Consider the following 25,567-nt stretch of genomic DNA (forward strand, 5'->3'; position numbering starts at 1 on the left):
CTTCAGTAGTGCTTTACTTATTCGGGGCTTCTTCCCTTTCCATATAAAGTTAATGATTAGTTTTTCCATCTCTTTGAAGAATGTTGTTGGTATTTGGATTGGGATTGCATTGTACCTTCTTTGATTCTTGAGTTTCCTTCTTTCTCTTTTTTTCCAGACAAATAAAGACTAATAGTTATATCTTAGATGGCCACTCATAAGCTTTTAAGACCCCAGACACTATTGGAAGGTAGAACATAAACTTTAAGAACTATGTCAGTTGACTGGATTGTCCCATGAGACCACAGCCCTAAATCCCCAAGTCAAGAGAACTACTTCCATGAGGTGATTGGTTATATCTAATTAGTATGTGCATCTGTAGCACCCCCCTCATTTTGGTTTTTGTTATTATTGCAAACTCACACACAGGCTAGCATTTGCCCATTCATCCCTTTTCCCTATGTATAGCTTATTGACATCAGTTACATCAGTCATGCTGTGCAAACTTCACCCATATTCAGTGCCACCCTTCCCATTTCTAAAAACAGTAAGTGACTACTATCTAAAGAGTACCTCTCCCTCACCCCTCACCCCCAGCCCCTGGTAATCACTAATGAACATTAGTTTCTGTGTATTTACCTATTCATGTCATTTCATAAAAGTGAGAACATATAATATTTGTTTTTTTGTGATTGACTTATTTTGCTCAACATAATGTCCTCCAGGTTCACCCACATTGTAAGATGTTTCAGGAACTCGTTTTTCTTTATCACTGAATAGTATTCCATCATATATATGTACCACATTTTACTTATCCATTCATCTGGTGATGGGCACTTAGTTTATTTCCATCTGTTATGGATTAAATTGTGTCCCCAAAAATATGTGTTGTAAATCCTAACCCCTTTACCTCTGGTTATAATCTCATTTGGGATGGGTTTTCTTTGTTAGGTTAATGAACAGTATTACTGTAGGATGTGTCTTAAGTCAATCTATTCTGAGATATAAAAGAGATTAAACAAGCAGTGAGCAAGGAAAGACAGGGGAAGATATATGCCACACCACATGAAGATCACCAAGCAACCAAGGAATAGAAGCTGAAGAGACAAGGACCTTCTCCCAGAGCCGACAGAGAAAGAAAGACTTCCCCTAGAGCTGGAGTCCTGAATTTGGACTTCCAGGCTCCCAACTGTGAGAAAATAAATTTCTGTTTGTTAAAGCCACCACTTGTAGTATTTTTGTTATAGCAGCTCTAGATAACTAAGACATAATCTTTTTGCTATTGTGAGTATTGCTGCAATGAACATACGTTTGTTCGTGTCACCTCTATTAGATCCCTAGGGTATACATCTTGGAATAGAATTGCTAGGTCATGTGGCATCTCTACCTCTAGCTTTTTGAGGAACCGCCAGACTGTTTTCCACAATAGTTGTACCATTTTGCATTCCCATCAGCAATAGATCAGGGTTCCTATTTCTCCACATTCCCTCTAACATTTGCTATTTTCAGGGCTTTTTTTTTGTTTTTTATCTTAGCCATCCTAGCGGGAGTGAAATGGTATCTGATTGTGGTTTTGATTTGTATTTCTCTGATGGCTAATGACATTGAGTATATTTTCATGTTATAATTTCATTTTAATATTGATTTTATGTGATATAAGATAGCTCCTACCAATGAAAACGTTTCCTTATTTATATGACCAGATTAAGAGCATTATTTGAGAATCATGATCTGATCCAATAGTTTCTAGTTATAAATGATGAAAACAAGGCTCTTAGAAGCTAAATGACTTACCTAAGGTCACAGAGGTGCACAGGACCAGGCAGTGTTTCATTCTGTTGTACATAGGGTTGCTATGAGTCAGAACTGCCTGGACGGCACCTAACAACAACAACAAGGACACAGAGCCATCTATAGGACAGCTAAAGTGAATACTCCAGATCTTTCCCTTGCTGCCATATCTTAACTTCACAGGCAGGGCTTGTTGGACAACCAACCTTTGAGGGAAAACGGACAGAGAGGAGTCAAGGGTGACTTCCAGGTTTCCGGATGGGCAAGTGAATAGATTATGGTATTGTTTGCCAAAATTCAGAATACAGGCTGCTAATTCCAGATACAGGCCCACTTTAGCATGACACAAACAGTATTATATGATTTATTCATTTCTAGAGGGAGTTCAGGAAGAATAAATAGTTGTCAAACACGTTAATTAAATTAATTCAACAAATAGGTATTGATTCCCCTAGCATGAGGCAGGAATATTCTAGGCCCTTGGTTCTCAAAGTGTGGTCTCTAGACCAGCAGCATCAGCAACACCTGGGAATTTGTCAGAAATGTACCTTCTTGGACCCCACTTGGATCTACTGAATCAGAAACTCTGGGGGGTGGGGTTCAGCAATCTATGTTTTAAGAAGCCCTTCAGATCATTCTGATGCATGCTTAAGTTTGAGAACGAATGTTCTAGATAGTGAGAATAGGGTAGTAAAGAAAACAAAGTGCCTGTCCTCTTGGAGCAACAATAAACAAATGGATATAAATAAAATTTCAGGCAGAGGTAAGTGTTTTTGGGGAAACCAAAACAAAGGAAGGAGAGAGAATGCAGAGTACTTAAGCAAGGTCTCTCTGAGGAGTCTGAGATCTGAAGTCAGAAAGAGCAGGGTGTGAAGACTGGCTCCACCCGTTACTACACTTTTAAAAGTTTAGTTTCCTTCATCTGATAAAATGGAGATAATAATTTACCTGCCTTACAAAGTTACTCTGAATATTACCTAATACTTGCAAAATTCTTACAACTGTTTCTGGCATAAAGCCAGCCCTCAAAAAGTGCTAGCCCTGCAAACATGAGGGAGGAATGCTATAGATCTGTAGATGTATATTTTGGAATCACCAGTGTAGAAATTAATAGTAAAGTGGGTGAAAAGGTGGATAGAGTGGGTCATGAGAGGAGAAGATGATGGATGGTGGGATCTTATCGGTGGGTGTGAGGGTAGAAAGCATTTTACCGTGCGATGAATGAATGGGAGGTGAAGATGAGTAGAGGGAGCCATTACCCAAATCCAGCTAAAGGTGGACACCTGGAATAAGAAGCCAGTGGATAGAGTAACCAACCATCCATTTTGCCGGGGATGGAGTGGGTTGCTGGGATGTGGGGACCTATGGTGCTAAAACTAGGGAAGTCCTAGGCAAACTGGGATGAGTTGATCACCCTACTATGGCTAGGATGGTGGAAGGTGAGGAGGGAGTGGTAAATACTCTTAACTTTCTTTCCTAGTACCCTCTGATCTCCTCCCAGTGACTTCCCTAACCCAACCTGCAGCCTCTAGAGAACACAGGAGCTGGAGTAATGCAGTCGGGAATGGTCAGCCTTGCCTGCACACAGAGCAGGTCAAAGAAAGGTCAGAGAATGGACATGGAGGGACAAAAAAATAATAACCAGCACAGTGGCAAAGATGGTATTAAAATTGTCTGGGATTAGACTGCCTCCAGAGCTTACTCTTTTTCCTGACCTTTAGGAGGAAAAGGCCGTTTAGGAGTGAGATGGGTGTTTTATGCATCCTCAAATTAATCTTAAATAAACCTATAGAGGTCTCACCAAGGACAGGAGTCCCTGGGTGGTGCAAACAGTTAACACCTGTGCTGCTAACCAAAAGGTTGATGGTTCGAGTCCACCCAGAGGCACCTTGGAAGAAAGGCCTGGCAATCTTCTTCCAATAATCAGCCAGTGAAAACCTTATGGGTCACATGTAGATGGCACAGACTGGGCAGCATTAGTTATGTTATGCAGGGGGTTGCCATGAGTCAGAGGGACTCCACGGCAGCTAACAAGCAAGCAAGGATATTTTTTGGTATCTGAGGAATCCACGAAGGTTTTTCTTTTTTGATGTTCAATAGTGTGTCATGTACAAGAAGGGGCAGACAAGATCTTGCTGTTCCGTATGGAGTAACTGGAGAAAATCCCCACAGGGGCCTGGGACTCCCCCTGAAAAGATTCAGGTACAGGACAATCCTGGGTGCCTAGGAACCCTGTCCCAGTTCACTTCCCACCTAGAGGGCTCACTCCTCAGATTGCGCTAGATAGGAGCTGCCGAGTTATGCAGGGGCCAAAGATCAAAGACCACCACTCGCGTGGTACCTTCTTGCAAAACCAGAGAACCCGACTCCCCATATCCAGTGTACCTCGGGCCTCTCACAGGCTCAGACGACAACAGCATCCAGGACCCGCCAACCCAACCCAAATTATACTTGTGGAGCCGGCCGGGAGGCGCTTCATGATTGGTAGGATGGGGTTGGGGCGGGGCCTCAGTTAGAAAGCCTCCTTTGGATTGGTGCAAATCATCGAGGTGGGGCTTCCACGCCGGCTGGGCGCGAAAGATCGAACGGCTCTGCGGAGCTGGAGACGGCGCGAGCGGCTGCACCCAGGCTGAGGGAACGGGAGGCAGGCGGGGCCCTGGGGAAGCAGAAATCATGACGGGCGAGGTAGTTTCTGAGGTGAGCATATGCACATCCCTCAAACCGGGACTGCGGATGCCCGGCTCCGAGGGGTCTGACAGGGAGAGAGACCGGCAAAGGCGGCTTGCCCTGGGTGGGAGGACTACAGTTCCCGGCGTGCACCGCGCCAGCCCAGGCGGCCCCGCGGACTCGGCCGGGAGGGCTAGGGACTCCGCTGTCGGGGTGTTGGCTCTCCCGCGCTTCTGCTCTCCTGGTTGTGTAGCTCCTCGTGTTCGCGGTGCGCGCTGCCAGCTCCCGTGCCCCTCCTCATCCCATCCGTCACACCTGCCCTCCCCTTTGGCGCGTTTCCTGCCGCAGGAGGCCTTCCTCCTACAGCGTCCCAAAAGAGCAAGGCCCAGGCCGAACTGGGCTGCTGGGGTGTGGGGCAGGATTCTCGATAAATAGAGGCGGCAGCGGGGTGTTGGGGAATAAGAGAGTGGATCTGGAAGACGTCTTCGAGGTCATCCCGCTCTGACCCCCTCCTTTTCCGACTGATCCCAGAGTGAGGAAGTAATCCGTCTGGTAGCTGGCGAAGTTGGGCGTGGAAACCACATTAGTTTTCTGACCTGTGTATTTTCTGGGGCCAGGACTAGGGTGAGGGACCCGCCTTGGGCGCCAAATTGAAGGGGGCACCAACAAACTCAGCAGTCAAAACAAATAATATTTTTAAAGCAATGCTTAAAAAAAAACTAATGCAAAAACTTCATATTTGATAATGAACAAAATGTCAAATTCTAAATAAAGGCAAGATCCAACTCTGAACTTGCAGGACTTTGCCCGACTCCACCTAATCATGACTCTGGTTCCGATACAGGTGGCTGTCCCGCGAGCCGTAGTTTGCCAATTTGATTTTTTTAAAAATATTGTATGCATTAAAATATTATTTATCTTGATTACTGAGTTTTTTTTTTTTAATTGGCGGTTCGAACCCACCAGTCGCTCTGCAAAAGAAAAATGTGGCAGTCTGCTCCCGTGAAGATTAACAGCCTTGGAAATCCTACGGGGGCGGTTCTCCTCTGTCCTGTAGGGTCGCTATGAGTCGGAACGGAGACTTAAAGGCAATGGGTTTTTTGGGTGGGTGGGTACTGAGTTTTTTGGCAGCCCCTTGCCTTACCCTGCTACTCTGTCCCTCGAAGTGTTTGGTTGTGTTCAGGAAACTTCTTAGCTTTTGGTTTAGTCCGGTTGTGCTGACTTCCCCTGTATTGTGTGTTGTCCTTCCCTTCATCTAAAATGATTCTTGTCTACTATCTAGTTAGTAAATTCTCCTTTCCTTCCCTCCCCATCCTGGTAACCATCAAAGAATATTTTCTTCTGTCTTTAAACTCCTTAGGTTTTTTTATTTGTGACTTTTCCAAACGTTTTATTTGGAAGTTTTCCAACCTAGACAAGCATAGGGAGATTGGTATAAGGAATCCATCACCTAACTTCAACAATTATCAAATCATGGCAAATCTTGTTTCATCTATACCCTCACACACTTCCCCCTTCACTAGATTAATTAGAAGCAAATCCTAGATATCATTTCATCTACAAATATTTCTGTATGCATCTCTAAGAGACAATGGCTTTCTAAAAAAACCCCACAAAACTATTACCACACCTAAAAAATTTAGAATTACTGCTTAATACTAAATAGCTAGTCATTGTGAGTGGCGTAGTAGTTAAGAGCTTGGCTACTAACCAAAAGGTCAGCAGTTCCAGTTCACCAGCTGCTCCTTGGAAACCCTATGGGGCAGTTCTACTCTGTCGTATAGGGTCACTGAGTCGGAATCGACTCGGTGGCACACAATAGGAAGTCAGTTTTCAGATTGCTTTGATGCATACTTTTTTTTTCAGTTTTTTTAAAATCAGGATCCAAACAAAGTCTGTATATTGCTGTGCAGTTGTGCAATAATTGGGACCTTGAATGAAAGAGATTTGTAATATTCAGTACTTTTAATTTCAGGAATAGAATGCAGGAGCCTGTGTTGTAAGTGGATTGGATTAATTTCATTATATTCTTGTTATGTATCTTAACACTAACATATAGGTTCCCCTTCCTCTCTTTTTTCTTGCAATTTATTCGTTAGATAAACCATATAGTTTGTTCTGTAGAGTTTCTCACATTCTGAATTGCATCTCTGGTGTTATTTAACATATTCCTCTGTCTCCTGTAAATGGGTAGTTAGATCTAGAGACAGATTCTCTAAACCTGATCAGACTCAGATTTGATTGTTTTGGCAAGAATGCTTCATGGGTGGTGTTGGGTACTTCAGTCAGGTGGCACATAATGACTGATTGTTTCTCTTTTTGTGATGTTAGCGGCCATTGATCATTGCCTAGGTCTGTTATTTGATTGGAGGTTGCTAAAATTCTGATAGTCTAATTCTATTATTTCCTTTTCATTGATTAGCTAGGATATTTCTCTAAAGAGAAATTTCCCTCATCAATCATTTGGATACACTGAGGAACAGTTCACACGGGAAAAGCATAACACATGCTTCTTTTCATTTTTTTACCATTATTCAAAGTAAACTATTGGTTCTATAAGCAAAAAACCTGTTACCATCGAGTCCATTCCAACTCATAGTGACCATTTAGCACAGAGTAGAACTGCCTCATAGGGTTTCCAAGGCTGTAATCTTTACAGAAGCAGACTGCCACATTTTTCTCCCACGGAATGGTTGGTGGATTTCAACTGCTGACCTTTTGGTTAGCAGCCGAGTGCTTAACCACTGTGCTGCCAGTTGGTTCTATAGCATAACCCAAAGGTGACCAATTAATTTTTTTTTTTTTTTGTCTAGTAACTCTTAGTGTCATCCCTTCATCGAACCATTGTATTAGTTCCTTATTTCCTTCCTGATGATTCCATGATGATTTCTGTGTCATTATGTGCTTAGAGCATTCTGTCACCTGCTGGCTAATGCAAAGTATATTCACATTTTCTAGGTTCACCTAGAACTCAATGATCTAAAACTCATTTCACAAGGAGAAAGAAACAGTCCTTCAGACAGTGGACAAGGCAGCTGTGAAACAACTGGGGCCTTGAGTGAAAGAGGTTTGTAATACTCAGTACTTTTATTTTTAGGAATAGAAAGTGAGAGCCTGTGTTGTAAAAGAATTGGATTAATTTCGCTATTTTCTTGATTTATTAAATTATTAATGCCCTAATCTTATTATTTGTTTTACTTATTATAAAAGCAAATTAACAGTGTGTGTACCTTTTTGAAAATAGCCATTTCTATTATATTATTGAATGCATAAAATGTCTAGAAGTTACAACATTGCCTGGGTGAATGTGTTCCTTCTGGTTGGTTAATAAGAGAATTTTTAACACTTGTCAGAAGGATTAGAACAACTTTACACATTGTAAATATATATATATAAGTACATTTCTCAGTAAGAGACATTTTTTCCAGGGAAAATGTTTTCAAAATGTATTTTTAGATTTGCTTTGCTACAATTATTTCTTTGTTACAGAATTTCACAGGTAATACTCACTTGTATAATTGAATGTTTTTAAGGTAGGCTAAATGATTGGATGAATTTTTTAAAAATTGTGTTTCCTTCAGATTCAGATGAAGAGATTTTTGTGAGTAAGAAATTGAAAAGCAGGAAGGTGCTACCAGACAGTGATTCTGAAACAGAGGACATAAATGCCTCTCCAGAGAAAACGACTTATGACAATACAGAGGAGGAAGATAAAGAGAATTTATATGCTGGCAAACATGGAAACATCCGAAGAATTTACAAAAGTCTGGCCGACAGTGATGAGAGTGACACTGAGGGGTCTTTATATCAGAAAAATCTTGAAACCCAAGCAACACCTTGCTTAGAGCTTGATCTCCAATCTGAAAAGTCTGTGGACTTTACGGTTGACAGAAGGATTTCCAAAAAATCTGTACGTGATAAAGAAGGAACTGGAGGAAAAGCAAAAGTAAAATCAAAGAGAAGACTTGAGAAAGAAGAAAAAAAGATGGAAAAAATTAGGTGGCTACAAAAGAAGGAAACAAAAAATGAGGTACATTTTAAAGAATAGTTTGCTATTTCTAAGGCAGGTTAACATTCTAGAAAAATTTGGTTTTAGTTCTTGAGATTGTTCCTATGCTCAGAATATAGCTTTGAGTTGACTGCTTTGCATTGGGAATACTGGGGTATGTGATTTAAAATGTGTTGGTCTCATTCTTCATATTGGATATGCAGAGGCGACCTCCAGATAAATGGGTTTCTGATTTTCTTTGTAAAACACATGGAGTAATTCTTCGTTGCTTCTGCATGGATGAAAATTAACTTTCAAAGGAGGATTTTTCATGGGTCCGTCAGTTAGACATCTTGTCTCCTAATGAGAAAAAACATCCTCAAGTTTTATAAACTAGTTAATAAGTGTTTGGACTCCTTGGGTGGTACAAATACAGTGAAACCTGTAAGAGCCAGACTTCGATGCAACTGCCTTGTTTTTCCGGGTTTCCCAAGTTTTCTCCCTTTGATAGGGCACATTCTTACCACTTTTCTGTTACTCGATTTGATGGAAAATAGTTGAGTTTTCCTTCTCTAATAGGTTTCTGCCTTACACAGGTTGTGGCTTCTGCAGGTTTTACTGTAGTTAATGTGCTTGATTGCTAACCGAAAGGTTGGAGGTTTGAGTCTACCCGAGGCACCTTGGAAGAAAGGCCTGTTGCTCTATGTGTAAAAAATCAGCCATTGAAAACCCTATGGAGCACAGTTTTACTCTGACACTCATGGGGTCACCATGAGTCAGAGCTAACTCAATGGCAACTGATTTTTAATAAGTTTTTAATTGACTTTTCAAAAAAATAGTTACTGGTTATTAATTTAATTTTGGACAGTGCATAAAATCACAGCTTGCACTTCAAAGAATAACTGAATTCGGAACCATTGAGAATTGTTCTAGAATGCCATATACTTGACTACTGATGAAATAAGGGCTTTTTCTGGCCTGATCCAAATTGCCATATGATATTTTGAAATACTGGATTCTAAAATGATTGGATTCTGTTTTTCCTTTATACATTATCCAGGAAGAGGATGTGAAACAGCCATTTAGTGACAGTGGCTGTCTTCTTGTGGATAAAGACCTTTTCGAAACTGGACTGGAGGAGGAAAATAACTCTTCATTGGAAGATGAAGAGTCATTAGAATCAATAAGGGCAGCTGTGAAAAACAAAGTAAAAAAGCACAAGGCAAGTAAAGGATGATTGCAATAAGAGCTAACCAACTGCTTCTAACCTTTGCATTGTTTTTTGATTTATAGTTGCAACCTTAATTTTTATTTTAACACATGTCAATTGATTTAAGTTTTTTTTCAGCTGTTAATTTGGGAAACTGGCAGTACAAGTGACAGACATGCTAACTTGTTTGGAAACTAGTATTTTGTTATTGCCCTTTTAGGAACATTGGAAGAAAAGTAAGATCCTTTATGTTGTGATAAGAAGCAGGTAAATAATGGAGCAGAGAAGTAAATTTTACAATCCTATGGGCTGTAAGAAATGAACCCTATAGAGTTTCAGGAAGGGAATCGAAGAGAGGCATCAGTCAAAGCATTGCTTCTCTGAGTTTCTAGAAGCATAATTGTTCTTCCTAAGATTTCTTTAGCTCTTTGGAATCATTGGCCTTCCTAGGGAAAGATGTAAGAGAGATATAAGAAATGAGGGTTCAAACTCTTTTTGACACATGTGATTTGTTTTCTGGGCATTATAGGATGCTGTGTGTATAAACATTTTTATTGGATAATTATTGTTTTATTTTTAATATAGCATGATGTGATGTTGGAGTACAAAAGCAGTCTTTGAATGAGAAACATCATCTTATTTCACTTTAGTTTTTGTCCATACTGATAAATTTTCTCTTTTAGAAAAAGGAACCAACTTTGGAGAGTGGGTTCTATTCATTTGAAGAAGAGAATGAGTTATCAGACGGCTCTGTGAGGAAGGTGAGGTAAAGCCCTTGGTAGTAGTAATCATGTAGCCTCTGAGCTCCTTCCCCGGGAGATTGTGGACTTCTTGGGGATAAATATTTTATCTTGTCTATCATAATATTTTCCTGCTACCCAACATATTGCTTTGTACATAGTATGGATACACATATGGATTGGATTGAATTAACTCTCTGAGACTTGCAAATAAATGAGCCCCTTGAGTTTATATTGTATTGAGTTTGTTAATGCTATATTGTTTTCTCTCCATCCTCTTTTCTTGGAGAGAGCAAACTCTTGAGGGATGAATATCTGTGTTTCTGGATAATACCCATTAATGTAATCTCCCTTTCTGTTTCCTTTAAGGAAAGGACGGCAGCCAAGCTAAGTAAGGAAGCATTAAAAAAACTGCATAGTGAGACTCAGCGCCTTATTCGAGGTAATGCAAGCCAGTACAGTAAACTTTAAGGCAAATCACAATGTTTCTTTGTAAGCTTAACTTCAATGTTGGGTTTTTTTTTTTTTAAACACTCCTCATAAGAGCTTGGATTATAACAAGTTTAGAATTTATCTTGGTGAATGGACATTGTTCTAGAGTCCATGGAACATTAGTGTAAACTGAGCATATTTCCAGAACTATAGTGGAGGGAAGGAGTAAGTTTTTTAGTGGTTGTCTATGGATTAGCTGCATCATAATTCCTTTGGGAGCTTTTCAAATATATGAATTCTTAGGTGCCACAGAGGCCTAATTCAGTCGATTTGGAATGGGGTCCAAGAATCTATATTTTTAAAATGCTTCTTGGATCATTTTGATTTCACCACAGGTTTAAAAGCCACTGGTCTTCAGGGAGCTTCTTTTGTACTTAGCTCCTTGGTTAACTGTTTAGTTAGCTGTATATGAAGTGACATTTCACAATGTACAATATTTGTATTTACTTGTTTTGTTCCATATTATAGAGTCTGCACTGAATCTTCCATATCATATGCCTGAGAATAAAACCATTCACGATTTCTTCAAACGTAAGCCCCGACCCACCTGCTGGGGAAATGGCATGGCACTGCTGAAGTAAGAACCTGCTTTCCTTGTGATTATAATGTTATTAAGCATTCAGTTTTGTAGCAAACATCTGGCACAAAAAATTCAGATTCCTCACTTCCTTAAAACTGATTTAATTGATTCATTATGTGCTGTGGGAAGAGAGTGTTTCACATTTAGGATAATTTTCAAGTCCAGCTCATTTTCCCTTCTCTAGGTCATCTAAGTATCAGCCAAGCCATAACAAAGAAATCATAAACACTGCACATACAACTGAAATGAACAGTGACTCCCATAGCAAAAGTTCTGAGCAGGCAACAGGCACAGAATATGAAATGGAGATTAACCCACTCCTTGAAGCTTTAAAGGAACCCCAAAACACTGCTGGATCAAATAAGTCTTGCTGTAAGGATTTGGTGGGAAGTGAAGAGCCAGAAACTCAGGAGAAACAGAAACAAACTGATGCTTCTGGGGGCAGCTCAGTGGAACAAAAGGAACCCAGCTTCCTAGGAACCAAGGAGGGTGGTGAAGAGTATCAGGCTGGAGGACTTGTGGCACCTGAACCTCATGCCCTGGAAGGAGAAGAAGGCCTGAAAAAAACAGAAGAAGCAGATGGTAAAGTGGAAGAGCCCAGGCAGCAAACAAAATCAGCAGCAGCTGTGCCACCTGAAAAAGTGAGAAGGTTCACTCTGGATAGACTTAAGCAACTGGGAGTAGATGTTTCCATTAAACCTCGGCTGGGTGCTGATGAAGAATCCTTTGTGATACTTGATGAACCTGAAACTAACAGAGGTAATCCTTTGAATTGTGGGGTGTCTCTTCACAATTTTTCCTGGCAGCTTTCAATTATTTGCCACTGTGGAGGACAGGGAACACAAGAGAAACTGATAGCCACACATGATCTTAATCTACAGATGTACCAGATACAGGTAGAACCCCATTTTAATAAATTTGGCAGGGTATCCGAATGATCTAAGCCTTGTTTGAAATGGAAGCCTATAGGTAGATGATATGCAAAAGAGGTACATTGCTGTTCTAGTCTGGGAGGGTGTGTGTCAAATCTTATTAAGATATTTTTTAAAACATTCAGTTTATCACAGCTGAAGAGAAACATTTTGATTCAGTAAATTGTCTGCAAAATTGAATTTTTTTTACACTCATTCAACTAATATTGTCCACTATATGCAAGATAATGTTAAATAATGGGAAGAAAAAAGAAAAGTATTCTTTGCTAAAAGAAATATTTAGAATAAAGTCCAATGGAAGTTCAGAAGAAGGATAAATTACATTAAAAGAAAATACCAAACCACTTGTCACGGAGTAGGTTTAGACTCATGGCCACTCCATGTACGTCAGAGTATAACTGCTCCATAGGGTTTTCAGTGGTTGATCTTTTCAGAAGTGTATTGCCAGGACTTTCTTCCATGGTATCTCTGGGTAGACTCAAACTGCCAACTTTTTGGTTAGCAGGCGAGTGCTTAACTGTTTGCACTAACCAGGGACTCCAAATGGATGGTTAAAGGAATGCTTGGAGAGTAAACCAAAATCAAACCTGTTGCCACTGAGTCAATTCCAACTCACAGCAACCCTATAGGGCAGAGTAGAACTGCCCCCATAGGGTTTTCAAGGAGCGGCTGGTGGATTCAAACTGCTGGCCTTTTGGTTAGCAGCCGAGCTCTTAACCACTGTGCCACCAGGGCCCCACTTGGAGAGTAAGTGTATGTAAGTACTTGTTCACTGCTTTCCCCTTTATACTATGAGTAGGGATCTTATTCTGTTTTGTACCTGCTTTATCCCTAGTGCTTCCACAGTGGATGGCACATGGTGGACATTCATGTTTAGTAAATGAATGAATAAATGAATGAGACTTCAAGACTGAACTCAAGTATTACCACATTAGTAAACTTCCTTGCATCTCTTGGATAGAGTTTGGTGCTCCCTCCTCTGTGTTGAGGCAGCGTGGTTAAGCTTCGGCTGTATAGCCAGAACAGGGTTTAAATCTGGACTTTGTTACTTAGTGTTTAACTTTGGTATGTTATTTGACCTCTGAGTCATCTTTTTAAAAAGCTAAAATAGTACTATCTGGCTCACAGATAGGATTACAGTGAATATATACTGAAATAATGCATACAAATGGCTAGCATAAAGAAGCATTCAAATAGTGGCTGCTGTTTCTACTATTAGTGAAATTGTTTATATCAAGACTCCTTCATTAAACAACTTATTGTTGGCAGGTGCTGTCAGCCACAGTATCTGGCATGTAAACTCTGCTCACTGAGTCTTTGTTGATTGAATGGATGACTTTTTGGAGGTGGAGAGAAGGACATTCCTGGAAGGGACAGAAAGAGCTGTGCACAGTGCATGTTGGGGGGATGTGTAAGTTGGTTTGACCAGAGCAGGAGGTGGGGGTGAAGCGATTGTGTAACAGAACTAGATCGCTCCATTAGCAAAGAAGCATGAGAATGAGCTATTGCCTAGAACACTGAGGGAAAGTTTTGTTATATGGAAATAATGGAACTAGAAGTTATCTAAACAATTTCCAGACTAACAGATAGGGAAGGGAAGAAGCTTTTTTTTTTTTCTTTTTTTTTGAGTACCCAGTATAGACACTCTTAGATTCTTTATTAGTCATCTTTGTTAATTCTTATAAGGAGCCCTGGTGGCACAGTGGTTAAGTGCTTGGCTGCTAACCAAAAAGTTGACGGTTCAAACCCACCAGCTGCTCTGCAAGAGAAAGATGTGGCAGTCTGCTTCCGTAAAGATTTCAGCCTTGGAAATCCTATGGCGCAGCTCTACTCTATCCTATAGGATCACTATGAGTCAGAATCAACTCTCGGGCAACAGATTAATTCTCATAGCCCCAGGTGTTACTTTGCAAATGAAGAGAATGAGACTTAGGTTAGATAATTTCTCCAACATTACACTTGGTTTGTTCAGGGATTTGTAGCACAGTGCCTGGAACACAGTAGGCACTTATTTGAACTCAGAACATGTTTTCCTTTAGAAATAATATTTGATATGACAGTTGGGTTCCCAGACCAGCCTATCCATGATATACATGAAGCTGAGTGTCAATGCATTCATTTATGCAATAAACTTTTATTTAGCACTGCTAGGTGCTATATACGTATACAAGTAAGACATAGTCCTTGCTCTCAATTAAAGTCTAGTAGGACTGACAGACAGGCAAACAGACCATTATAATAGTGGCTGGTAAGTGCTGTGGTCAAGGTATACACTTGTGGTGGATGCATTGGGAGCCCAAAAGAGGGGTACTTCACTTGAACCAGGGAGTCAGGGAAGCTTCTGAAAGGAGCTGATACCTGAACTGAGTCCTGAAAGCTGAGTAGGAGACCCTAAGGCAGAGAGGTGAGGGAACCTTTCTTGGTAGAGGAGACAGACCTGCAAAAGGTACAGAGACAAGAAAAAGCTGACTGGTTGAAGTGAAAATTGCAAGGGGATTGGTGACAAGAGGTGAGCAGAGGCCAAAGTTCAGTCTGGCGGCTAGTGTGGCAAATACATTGGAAAGGGTTAAGAAAGGCATTGGGAAAAACTCAGTTTCCTTATCTGCATGTAAAGTAAGGTTTCCATGAGAAAATGCATGTAGATTTAAAATATGGAGTCCCAAAAATATATTACTGCTGTTCTCTGCAATAGGATAGGAGATAATCCCTGCTCTGTTTTCCTCTACTTTCCAGGCTACGAGCAATGAGAACGAGAACAGTCTTAGAACCGCTACTGGTGAAGATTTGAGCTGGGACAGAGACTTTTCAGTTATAGAGGGGATGAAGTGTTCTGGGAGAACACAAGTGGAGGGAGAGGAGCTTGAATGAGGATTCCAGGATGAGGAGTGTGGTGGTTGAGTCATGCAGTAAAGGACAAGGAAAATGGGTGCTCCAGTGGGTTGGAGCATGAGAAATTTTGAAGGTTCTAACTTTCTGCAGATATGAACCAAGGCACCTCTTGCCTCACTAATATTTTAGGTCCCAAGTAATCTCCCTACCCATCCCATTTCTTTTATTCTCTTGGCACCAATGATGACCTACCTATTTATTTTCCCTTTCCACTGCCACCACCTGTTGCTTCTAACCTTAATACCTTATTGGACCACTATAAAACAGGAGGCAGATTTATAGCTTGTCTCCCTACTCTTGTTCGTAATGTAAACATACAACTCTGGAGTTCGGTTTTTGCTGCTAATAACGTAAGGGACTCAGAATAAAAAGGTTTCCTTCCAGTCTTTTCTTTTTCTGCTAAGTCCCTCTAGGGAAAAAAAAACTACACGTACCAGTAGATGCTTATCACAAAGCTACTAAAGTATGATTCAAATGCATTTTAGAAAGACAACCAAACTCAGAGTATCCTGGAAATTTTATCATGGAAAAGGAGAAGGCCACACAAAAATATCCAGAGTCCCTCAACCCCCAAAGAAGTTTTTATCCTTTTTCTTTCCTTTCTGTTTATAGCTGTCAACTCTCACAACAGATCCCACTACGGTATGATGTGTTAGGCAGAGTGAGTAGGGGATGGTGCCAGGCAGCAGCTGGCTAAGGGAGAACGAAGAAAATTCTAAGCAATAGTATTGGGGAAGAGGGGGAAAGGTCGTGTAGCCATTGAACGGCTGATCTTACCTCTCTCAGTATATATATTCCCACTTGTATGTAAGTTGGGTTTGTGGTTTCAGTAACTACCAGTAAGTGGGATTTTCTTGTATAACGGTTTCTCTCACCAAGAAAACTTTTCCCAGTCTTGGTGCAGAGTTGCATTAGTGACTGGATTGGTTTTCTTTTTCCTTTTTTTTTTTAAAAAGCTTGCCTATCTTTAGTAAGATTGCTGATCAATAGTGAAGTATTCAAAATAGGGAATAAAAAGAGAGGAGACTGAAACCCATGAAAAATTAAGCCCTTGAATAGTTGAAAATTATGGTATTTGTTTCTACCAGTTTAATACATTTTTTAGAATTTAATACACATATTTAGAGACTTCCATTGTAAATTTCTGTTTAAAAAGCCTATGGTTTTTTAAACGTATCAAGGAAGAACAGCTGTAGTAGTCCATATGAGTTACAGTTGTGTGAATTTGAGACAAGGCATTAGTAGCAAAGGGATTTTTGGTTTCTCTTTGTGTTTTTTCCCTGCAACTTTCTTGAGCTAAAAAACTTAGCTTATAATTCTTAATTGGAATCTTAAAGGAAAGTGTTTGAGCATTGCAAACTAACAAACTCGTTGGCATTTGGGTTTAGAACTGGAAGCCTTGAAACAGCGTTTCTGGAAGCATGCTTGTCCAGCAGCCAAACCCAGGGCCAGTCAGACGGTGAATGTGAATGTCATCGTGAAAGATGTGGGCATGGATGGAAAGGAAGAGCTAAAGGCAGATGTGGTGCCTGTGACTTTGGCAGCTGAAAAGCTGGATGGAGGAAGCTACACCAAGCCAGGTATTTGAGTCCACAGTTTTTTGCCTTTTGCTTTGTACTCTGACAGGTCTTTTTGGCTACTGAAGACGCTATGGTGAAAAGTTATGAAATCTTTTTCTTTGGCACTTTGGAACTGGATTTGTAATACCTCTTGCATGATTCATGTGTAAGATTGCCTCAAGGTGTGTGGTGGGCAAGATGGCTTTATTTCTTAAAATAACATTTGTCTTACTGTAAAAAGCAATATATGTCTATTACAGAGAATACATACAATAAACAAAAAACATCCACAGCCCTCTACCAGAGACAACTGCTATTACCATTTTCATGTATCTGTCCTTCTAAACTCTCTTCTTTGCATATATGTTTATGTATATATTTTTTAAAAAATTAAAATGCAATCATACCATGCACACTGTTTTGTAATCTTTTTCTAATACAATGTATTATGGACAGGTCTGTTGTCCCCCATCTTCCCAACACCAAAAATACAAGTAATATTACACAGAAAAAAACAAAAGCACTGGAAAAAAGGGTATAAAATGAAAAATAAGTCTTCCCAAAAGTAACTATTAATAATTTCTTGTGTGTTATTCTAAGACAATTTACATGCATCTACCTCTGTGTGTGTGTGTGTCAGTGCATGAAATTGAACACTTCCTCTCTGCCAAGCACTGCACTCGGTGCCTTAATGCATTACCTCACTTAACTGTCACAACCCTCTGAGGTAGGTAATACTAGTGTTCTCATTTTGTATACGTGGAAACTGATAGAGTCTTTAAGCAACTTGCTTATGTGTACACAGCTAGTAAGTGGTAGAACCAGACTAATTCCAGAGATCAGATACTTAAAAGCCTTACTATATTGCTTTTGACTGTTTTTAACAACTGTATAATGTTCCATTGTGTGGATAAGAAATGACTTATTTAATCATACTCCTATTGATGGACATCTTGTTTGTTCCAGTTTTTGGCTATTTCATACAATGTTGCATCCAAGTACCTATATATTGGTATACCTGGATAGAAAATTCCTTGCAGTGTAATCATTGAATCAGATTTTGATATGTATCATCAAATTATCCTTCAAAAAGGTTGCGCCAATTTACAGTCTAAATCCCAGTATGTTAAGTGTTCTTGTTTCCTCTTGTCGGTAATGGATATTATTAAATCTTCTAATTTTGGCCAAACTAATATGTGGAAAATGGTATCTCATTATTTTGATTTGTATTTCTTTACTTAGAAGTGAGGTTAAGCATTATTTTTGATTTATTTATTAATATGTATTTATTTTTCTGTGAACTGCAAGTTCATATCTTTTGTCCATTTTACTCTTGAGTTGTTTTTCTTTCTTTAATGTAGATAAATTTACCAATGTTTTCCTGGCATCTGAGCCAGAGACTTTTGAAGACTCTCTTCCATTATTTTTGTCCTTTGTTACAATAATTTTATAATCTCTGAGTAGTATATTATCCCAGGGTGTAGGACATTAATTATAGGCATTCTCTTTTACACCTCAATTCATAATAATCCCCATTTGTTAAAGTAGCAAAAGCCGAGAGTAGTAAAGTCTCTAATTTTTAGGGGTGGATGTGACTGGAACACTCTGGAGTTGCCTAAAATGCATACTTACATTATTGTAAGATGTAGTCTATGATTATGTCTAATGCATTTCTACATGTTACTGTTCAGGTGAAAAGCTTCAAGTGCTGAAAGCTAAACTGCAAGAGGCAATGAAACTCCGAAGACTTGAGGAACGTCAAAAGCGCCAAGCATTATTTAAATTAGATAATGAAGATGGGTTTGAGGAGGAGGAGGAAGAGGAGGAAGAAGAAACGACAGATGAATCTGAGGAAGATGGAGAAGAGGGGATGGAGAAGGAAGAGGAAGAAGAGGAAGAATTAGAGGAAGAAGAGGAGAAGGAAGAGGAAGAGGAGGAAGAAGGCAATCAGGAGGTCTCTGACAATTGTGTAATTTACTTAATTTTTTAATATCTGCTCCCAAGTTATGATGAATAGGGAAAAAGAAAGTCAGATTTGAACAATAGTAGAATAAACATATTCAATTGTATAAAAGATTTCACGGGTGGAGATGAAGGTAGCTGCCCCCTATGTGTGTAGATCTTAGTACAGTTAAAGTTCCCAGAGCCATAGCCTTGGCTGCTACCTGTTAGTTAACATAATGCTAATATTGGAACGGCTTTGTATTGATAGAGACTTTTAGCTCTGTCTATTGTTTATGTTTCTCTTCTCAGAATAAAAAGTGGTCTTAACTTTGACCAGGTTAAGGTCTGGAAAAAATTCCAGGCAGAGACCTTCCTGAGTTGATTTCATTCTACATTGATGAGAATATTTGTTGAAGGATCTCTTACCCTTGTTCCATAGTATTGTTTTCCACCTAGGGAAGATAGGTGATAAGATTGCTAGGTATGAGAAAAAAAGAAAAGCTTTCTTGTTTGCATACTGGGGTCACTTGAAAGAGGTAGTTAATACTTAACTGTGGGTAGAGGAAGAAGAAAGCAACATCTGAGGGTAGGCAGCACATCACAGTCTAGTTGGTTTGAGGTCAGTAATCCTACTGCAATCTCAGGCTAGTCATTTAATCTCTTATTGCTTCAATAAAATGATAATCCAGTCTTCCTTTATAATCTTGTAGCAATATTAGGAGAGTAAAAGGTAAAATAAGTATAAGAGAGCTCTAGAAGTGATATGGAAAATTATGTTGATGATAATGGTCAGAAACTTCCTTCAGGTTTACCTTTTCAGATTTAAGATGTGACCTGTAATCAAAATATATTTCAGGTTAACACTGTATTTACTTTAAAAATTTTTGGCTTGTATTATTTTGTTTTCGGTGGCATAATTGGTAAAGATTGAAGAATTCCTTCTTAATAGTGAAGAAATAGAAACCAAAGATGAGAAAGAAATGGATAAAGAAAACAATGATGGCAGTAGTGAAAGTGGCAAGTCAGTTGGCCTTCTCTCTGTTCCCAAGCCTCTCTCATCAGATTCTACCTTCCTTCTATTTAAGGACAACTCTTCTAAGATGGGGTAAGTGAATTTTCTCTAAGGAAGAGTAAGATTCCCTTGGATATGCTCTTCTGGCTAGAAGCGGGAGCAGATACTCAAATACTTTCTTATTTTGTAGTTACTTTGCTTCTGAAGAAAAGTCAGAAACAGATGAAAACTCAGGCAAAAGGCCTAGCAAACTGGGTGAGTAGTAACTCTTATGTAGAACTTGAGTTTTTTCTGGTCCTCCAACTTTAATACTAAGGACTCTGTGAGATTTTATTTTTTGAATCCTGGTGACGTTCCAGTGTTATATGAGGCAATGATAGGAATTTAATAATTAGAAAAAATTTCTTGGTCCATGTTTCAAAAACTTATATGCAGTTTCTTCATAGTTGATCAAGGGCACCTAGTAGGTCCTTTGTGAGTGCGTGTTGATTGAGTGAACCAGGAAATATTTCTATCAATTGTAGATCAAAGGAAGATGTGTAATTGACTGGATAGTGGAGAAGGTAATCAATGGCATTAGGCAGGTTAGAGAAAGAAGGGAACTTTCAGGTGTCACTTAGCTCAGAGTGATAAACCCTGATTATATAATGCTATCTTAGTACTATAATTTACCTTTAACTTAATGTTTTAGAACATACCAATTGAGGAGTTTGCCTATAAATTTTACCTGACAGTTTCATTATCATCTCTTTCTCCTAAACAAATCCACCTCATTTTTGGAATCACTCACTTAAAAGTTATTTCTCTCTCTTTAGATGAAGATGATTCATGCTCATTGCTGACAAAAGAGAGCAGTCATAATAGCAGCTTTGAGCTGATTGGTTCCACGATTCCATCCTATCAGCCTTGCAACAGACAAGTAGGTCGTGGGACCAGTTTCTTCCCTACAGCAGGAGGATTCAGATCTCCTTCCCCGGGGCTATTTCGAGCCAGTTTGGTCAGCTCAGCTTCTAAGGTAAGATGGTAATGGTTTTCTAATCTCCTCCTTTGCTTCCCACATTGCTAAATAAAGTGTGTCCAAGCCAACCAACTCCCACCACAATGGCACTGAGCTTATGTATGTCCAGTTTAAAAAATCCACCCCCTTTGTGTATTAAAAACAATCTTCATCCAGTCCTCTGAGTTCCTTGGACGTATTTTTCTTTATGCTGTTCTTGGCTATGCATTGTCCTCCTCACTAGCAATTGCCTAAGAGTAGATTGAATATTACAAATAGCAACTTCTGTTGTTGTCATGACAGTGAATGACATTTGTAAAATGTTTTGTTTTTGTTCTGTGCCAGAGTTCAGGGAAGCTGTCTGAGCCTTCACTTCCCATAGAGGATTCCCAGGATCTGTATAACGCCTCCCCAGAGCCTAAGACACTTTTCCTAGGAGCAGGAGACTTCCAGTTCTGTTTAGAAGATGACACTCAGAGCCAACTGTTGGATGCAGATGGGTAGGTAGTTTCATGTTTCTATGGGTGGGAATGGCGCTGGGTACTGCTTAATTTTGGTTAAAAATAAAGTGAGTTTCTGTCACTCCATCTGTGCTTTCTCTTGTGATAAAGAGAAGGTGTACGGATGATTAGTATTACATTCTACAAGTTTGAACTAAGTCTCCAGAAAGTAAAACATAAATAGCACTTGCTGGCATCCTGATCCTTCGATCTCTGCCTTATTTGAAATGCAGAGATCTTGTAAGTACATCAAATTTCCCTGTATCCACCCTATATGTTATGATTGTTGGGTAAGGTTGAGAATTAATTGACCTGTGGCACACTGCATGGACATAACACCAAGTCCTACTCCAGCATCATCTGAAGCCAGAAATGATCCTTTACCTTTTAAATAGCATTTATCCTTTCACCTAACTCATCCCCCTCCTCCATTAGATCATCACAAGTCTAAAGTTTGACTCTTGTTTTCTGGTTTGGGATTCAGCTTCTGATTTTGGTATCAGAAATAAGTTCAAAGTTCTCCCCCACTACTTTGCTTCTTGCCTGGAGAAATTCTCACCAACTATTCATGGTGCTTGTAGGTTCTTAAACGTTAGGAACCACAGGAATCAGTACCAGGCTTTGAAGCCTCGACTGCCATTGGCCAGTATGGATGAGAATGCTATGGACGCTAACATGGATGAGCTGTTGGATTTGTGTACTGGGAAGTTCACATCCCAGGCTGAAAAACCTCTACCCAGGAAGAATGACAAGAAAGAGAACATGGAGGAGCTTCTGAATCTTTGTTCAGGGAAATTCACTTCTCAGGGTAAATATCTAAGAGAATGCTAGGCTCATGACAGCTAAATACCTTAAGTCAATGTCCTGAAAAGAAGCCCTTTACCCTCAGGTGAAAAGTTCTCAGAAAACAGATGGGATGTGCATGCAGGTTGAATTCACTGCCTAGCTGCCTGACAGTTAGAACTCTCACTTTCTTAGAGTGATAAAGTGTCAACTTAAGACTGCTTTAGCTTTGGCCATGTGATTTGTCATTTATGGTTAATATATGTATAAGCTTAGCACAGTGCCTGGTGCATAGTAAATTTCATAAATGCTAACTTATTTTTTTCTACTTGTGTCCCACACCTGCTAAAATGTAAGCTCTATGAGGGCTGGCGTCTTTGTTTCGCTCACTACTGTTTCCATGGTGCCTGGCATATAGTACTAAGTAAGGATTTGTTAGTGAATGGATGGCGAGCTCTTTTTGGCGAGCTTACTTTAGAACTGTATTGAGCTGGCACGCCTTCAGATGGCTGGGAGAAGAAGCGAAAACTGTCATTCCTTGGTGACAAATCTTTTCCTTGTTGTGCTGTAGAATCCTCCACTCTGGCTCAATCAGAGTTAAATAAGCAGGAGAAGGAGAGCAGCACAGGTGATCCAATGGAAGAAGCACTTGCTCTTTGCTCAGGCTCTTTCCCAACAGACAGGTGAGTCTCAGTGATTGATGGGATCTTGGGAAGGCCCAATCTTCTAATAAAATTCTGTGATCAGGTTCTCTGGGCTTACCAATAATTGGTCATCTTAGGGACTTCATATCCTGTCTGAGAGTCTTGCAGGGGATTTGAGCCTTATATTTACATAGTAAGGAAATTATAATACTTTCATTTAGTTAGTGAAAAACAGGGTAAAAAAAGGCAAGATACCATACTGCAGTTTCTTGAAGAGATTATTGGTACTAACAAAATATTTTAAATTCTAAATGTAGAACAAAATTCTAACTCACAGAAAATGATCAGACTTACTGGCCTGACAGAGACTGGAGAAACCCTGAGAGTATGGCTCCTGGACATCCTTTTAGCTCAGTAATGAAGTCACCCCTGAGGTTCGCCCTTCAGCCAAAGATTAGACAGGCCCATAAAACAAAACGAAACTAAAGGGGCACACCAGCCCAGGGGCAAGGACCAGAAGGCAGGAAGGGACAGGAAAACTGGTAATAGGGAACCCAAGGTCGAGAAGGGAGAGTGTTGACATGTCGTGGGGTTGGTAAACAATGTCACAAAACAATATATGTACTAATTGTTTAATGAGAACCTAGTTTGTTCTGTAAACCTTCATCTAAAGTACAATAATAAAAAAAAAATTAAATTCTTAACTCAGCTAGCTGCTTGTAGTTTGCTTTCAACGACTTATTGATTTGTTGGTTTGTACTTTAGGGAAGAAGAAGGTGAAGAGGAAGAATTTGGAGACTTTCAGCTTGTCCCAAATGATAATGAGTTTGATAGTGATGAGGTGAGTATGAAGGGAACAAAGTAATCATAATTAAACTCCATGTATTGCTGCCCTCAGCTTTTTTTTCTTGTCTGAGTTCTTGAAAATTCTAGGTTTGGCATCTTATCAGAAACAATTTCCTAGAATGAGGTGTTTGGACAGAAGTTTATAAATCCTGTTTCAGTTGAGGATACATTTTATGCTGCTTAACTTTGGGTGTGATGCTGATTTTACAGGATGAACACAGTGACCACAGTGACTCTGGTAATGAAGATCTGGCACTGGAAGACCATGAAGATGATGATGAAGAACTCCTAAAGCAGTCTGAGAAGTTGAAAAGGCAAATGTAGGTGTTGTATCCATTCTATTCAGTTGCTAGAAAGTTCTCCTAATAGTTAATTTTTACCTAAATTTACTGGTCCTATTTCTGCTTTTTGTGGTTAACACAGATTGAACAAAATCCTTCTTCCACATGATATCCCTTGAATATTTGAAGATGATGGTCATGTCCATCTTCATTACCATCTTCATGAAGTGGTTTCTACACTAAACATCTCTAGTTCCTGCAGCTGTTTTTCACATGACATTGCTTCCAGACCCCTCATGTCCTGGGTGTTCTCTTTATTCTCATGTGTGGTTTGACTATTGCCGAGTATGGTGGTATGGCTGCAGCCCTTGTTCTGGATGCATACTACTTATAATGTAACCAAAGTTTGTAGGAGCTGGGTCACACTCTAGATCCTAAGGGTCTACTAACCAAAAAAAAACCCCCAACCAATTGCCATCAAGTCAGTTGCAGCTCATAGGGACCCTACAGGACAAAGCAGAACTGCCCCATAGGGTTTCCAAGGGGCATCTGGTGGATTTGAAGTGCTGACCATTTGGTTAGCAGCGGAGCTCTTAACCACTGCACCACCAGGACTCCAAAGGGTCTACTAAACCCATTGCTGTCAAGTCAATTCTGACTTAGCGACCGTATAGGACAGAGTAGAACTGCCCTATATGGTTTCCAGGGAGCACCTGGTGGATTTGAAATGCCGACCTTTTGGTTAGCAGCCATAGCTCTTAACCACTATGCCACCAGGGTTTCCAAAGGGTCTACTAGATAACTAAAATTCTTGGGTCTTTTTGTATATGAATTGCTGTCATTCCAGGCCTCCCTCCTTCTGGTCTTGGGCAAATGCCCCTTTATATTTTTAGTGTTTTGTTGTTGTTCTGATCATGAAAGTACAACACTGATTTTAGAAAATTAAAAAGGGTACAGACACATTAATAAAAAAAATCATCTAAGTCCATTGTCCAGAATATATCTGTGAAAGTGTTGATGGTGATCATTTCCTCTTAACCTTTTTTTATGCATGCACTTCTGTCTGCGTTGAGATCATGCTGTATATATAATTTTTTATGTATAATTTTGCATCTTTTTTACACTTAACATATCCATAAGCATTTTTCCATGATGCTAAAAACTTTTATAAAGACAGTTTGAATTAGTATTCAATGTTACATTGTGTGTGAATGGCTTTTGTAAGCTACATTTAGGACATTATATTGATCCCTATTAGATTTATATTGTTGTTTTTAGCCCATCATTCCACTCTATTAAGGTCAGTTTTTGGTTCTAATTTCTCACCTGTCAAACTAACTTTCATACAGCTTTGGGTCATTCATAGATTTTTCTAAAGCAATAGTTCTTAAACCTTATTTAACTGCAGAGCTCTTTGTTCAAATGAAATCTTATGAAGAATGACAGCTATAAGTTGAACTGCTCAAAGACAGTAGGGGTGGGTGAAAAGATAAGGAACCTTAATAGCTAGTAGTCCCAGAAGGAGTTCCCTGGAGCCCTAGGATTTAGACAAGCTCAGCTAAAAAAATAATTAATAATAATATAAGGTTTTTAATAAAAATCAGGCTTCAGAAAGCCACCAGACTCCTGCCTTTCATGACCATAAATGATAGGACTTTGAATGCAGGGTGACAGTTGGCCAGTCTGTTCTCAATGGTAGCTAAAGTTGGAAAAAGTAACTAGGAGTGGTTTTT

At 39.6% G+C, this 25,567-nt stretch overlaps 1 protein-coding gene across 1 annotated transcript in view; it reads left to right on the forward strand.

Annotated features, from left to right (window-relative positions):
* The first annotated feature begins 4,443 nt into the window (after positions 1–4,443).
* CLSPN (claspin) overlaps positions 4,444–25,567 on the forward strand; it is a 40,350-nt gene continuing 19,226 nt past the window's right edge. The window contains exons 1-18 of the mRNA XM_023727047.1: positions 4,444–4,845; positions 7,396–7,504; positions 8,019–8,467; positions 9,486–9,647; positions 10,319–10,396; positions 10,745–10,817; positions 11,336–11,444; positions 11,632–12,206; positions 16,657–16,848; positions 18,519–18,781; positions 19,698–19,876; positions 19,974–20,038; positions 20,599–20,798; positions 21,126–21,280; positions 21,862–22,088; positions 22,635–22,746; positions 23,473–23,548; positions 23,764–23,873. Of these exons, the coding sequence (XP_023582815.1) occupies positions 4,444–4,845; positions 7,396–7,504; positions 8,019–8,467; positions 9,486–9,647; positions 10,319–10,396; positions 10,745–10,817; positions 11,336–11,444; positions 11,632–12,206; positions 16,657–16,848; positions 18,519–18,781; positions 19,698–19,876; positions 19,974–20,038; positions 20,599–20,798; positions 21,126–21,280; positions 21,862–22,088; positions 22,635–22,746; positions 23,473–23,548; positions 23,764–23,873 (3,536 nt within the window). The remainder of the gene's footprint in view (positions 4,846–7,395; positions 7,505–8,018; positions 8,468–9,485; positions 9,648–10,318; positions 10,397–10,744; positions 10,818–11,335; positions 11,445–11,631; positions 12,207–16,656; positions 16,849–18,518; positions 18,782–19,697; positions 19,877–19,973; positions 20,039–20,598; positions 20,799–21,125; positions 21,281–21,861; positions 22,089–22,634; positions 22,747–23,472; positions 23,549–23,763; positions 23,874–25,567) is intronic.

This window comes from Trichechus manatus, unplaced genomic scaffold, assembly GCF_000243295.1.
Source record: "Trichechus manatus latirostris isolate Lorelei unplaced genomic scaffold, TriManLat1.0 scaffold00015, whole genome shotgun sequence".
Lineage (NCBI taxonomy): Eukaryota > Metazoa > Chordata > Mammalia > Sirenia > Trichechidae > Trichechus > Trichechus manatus.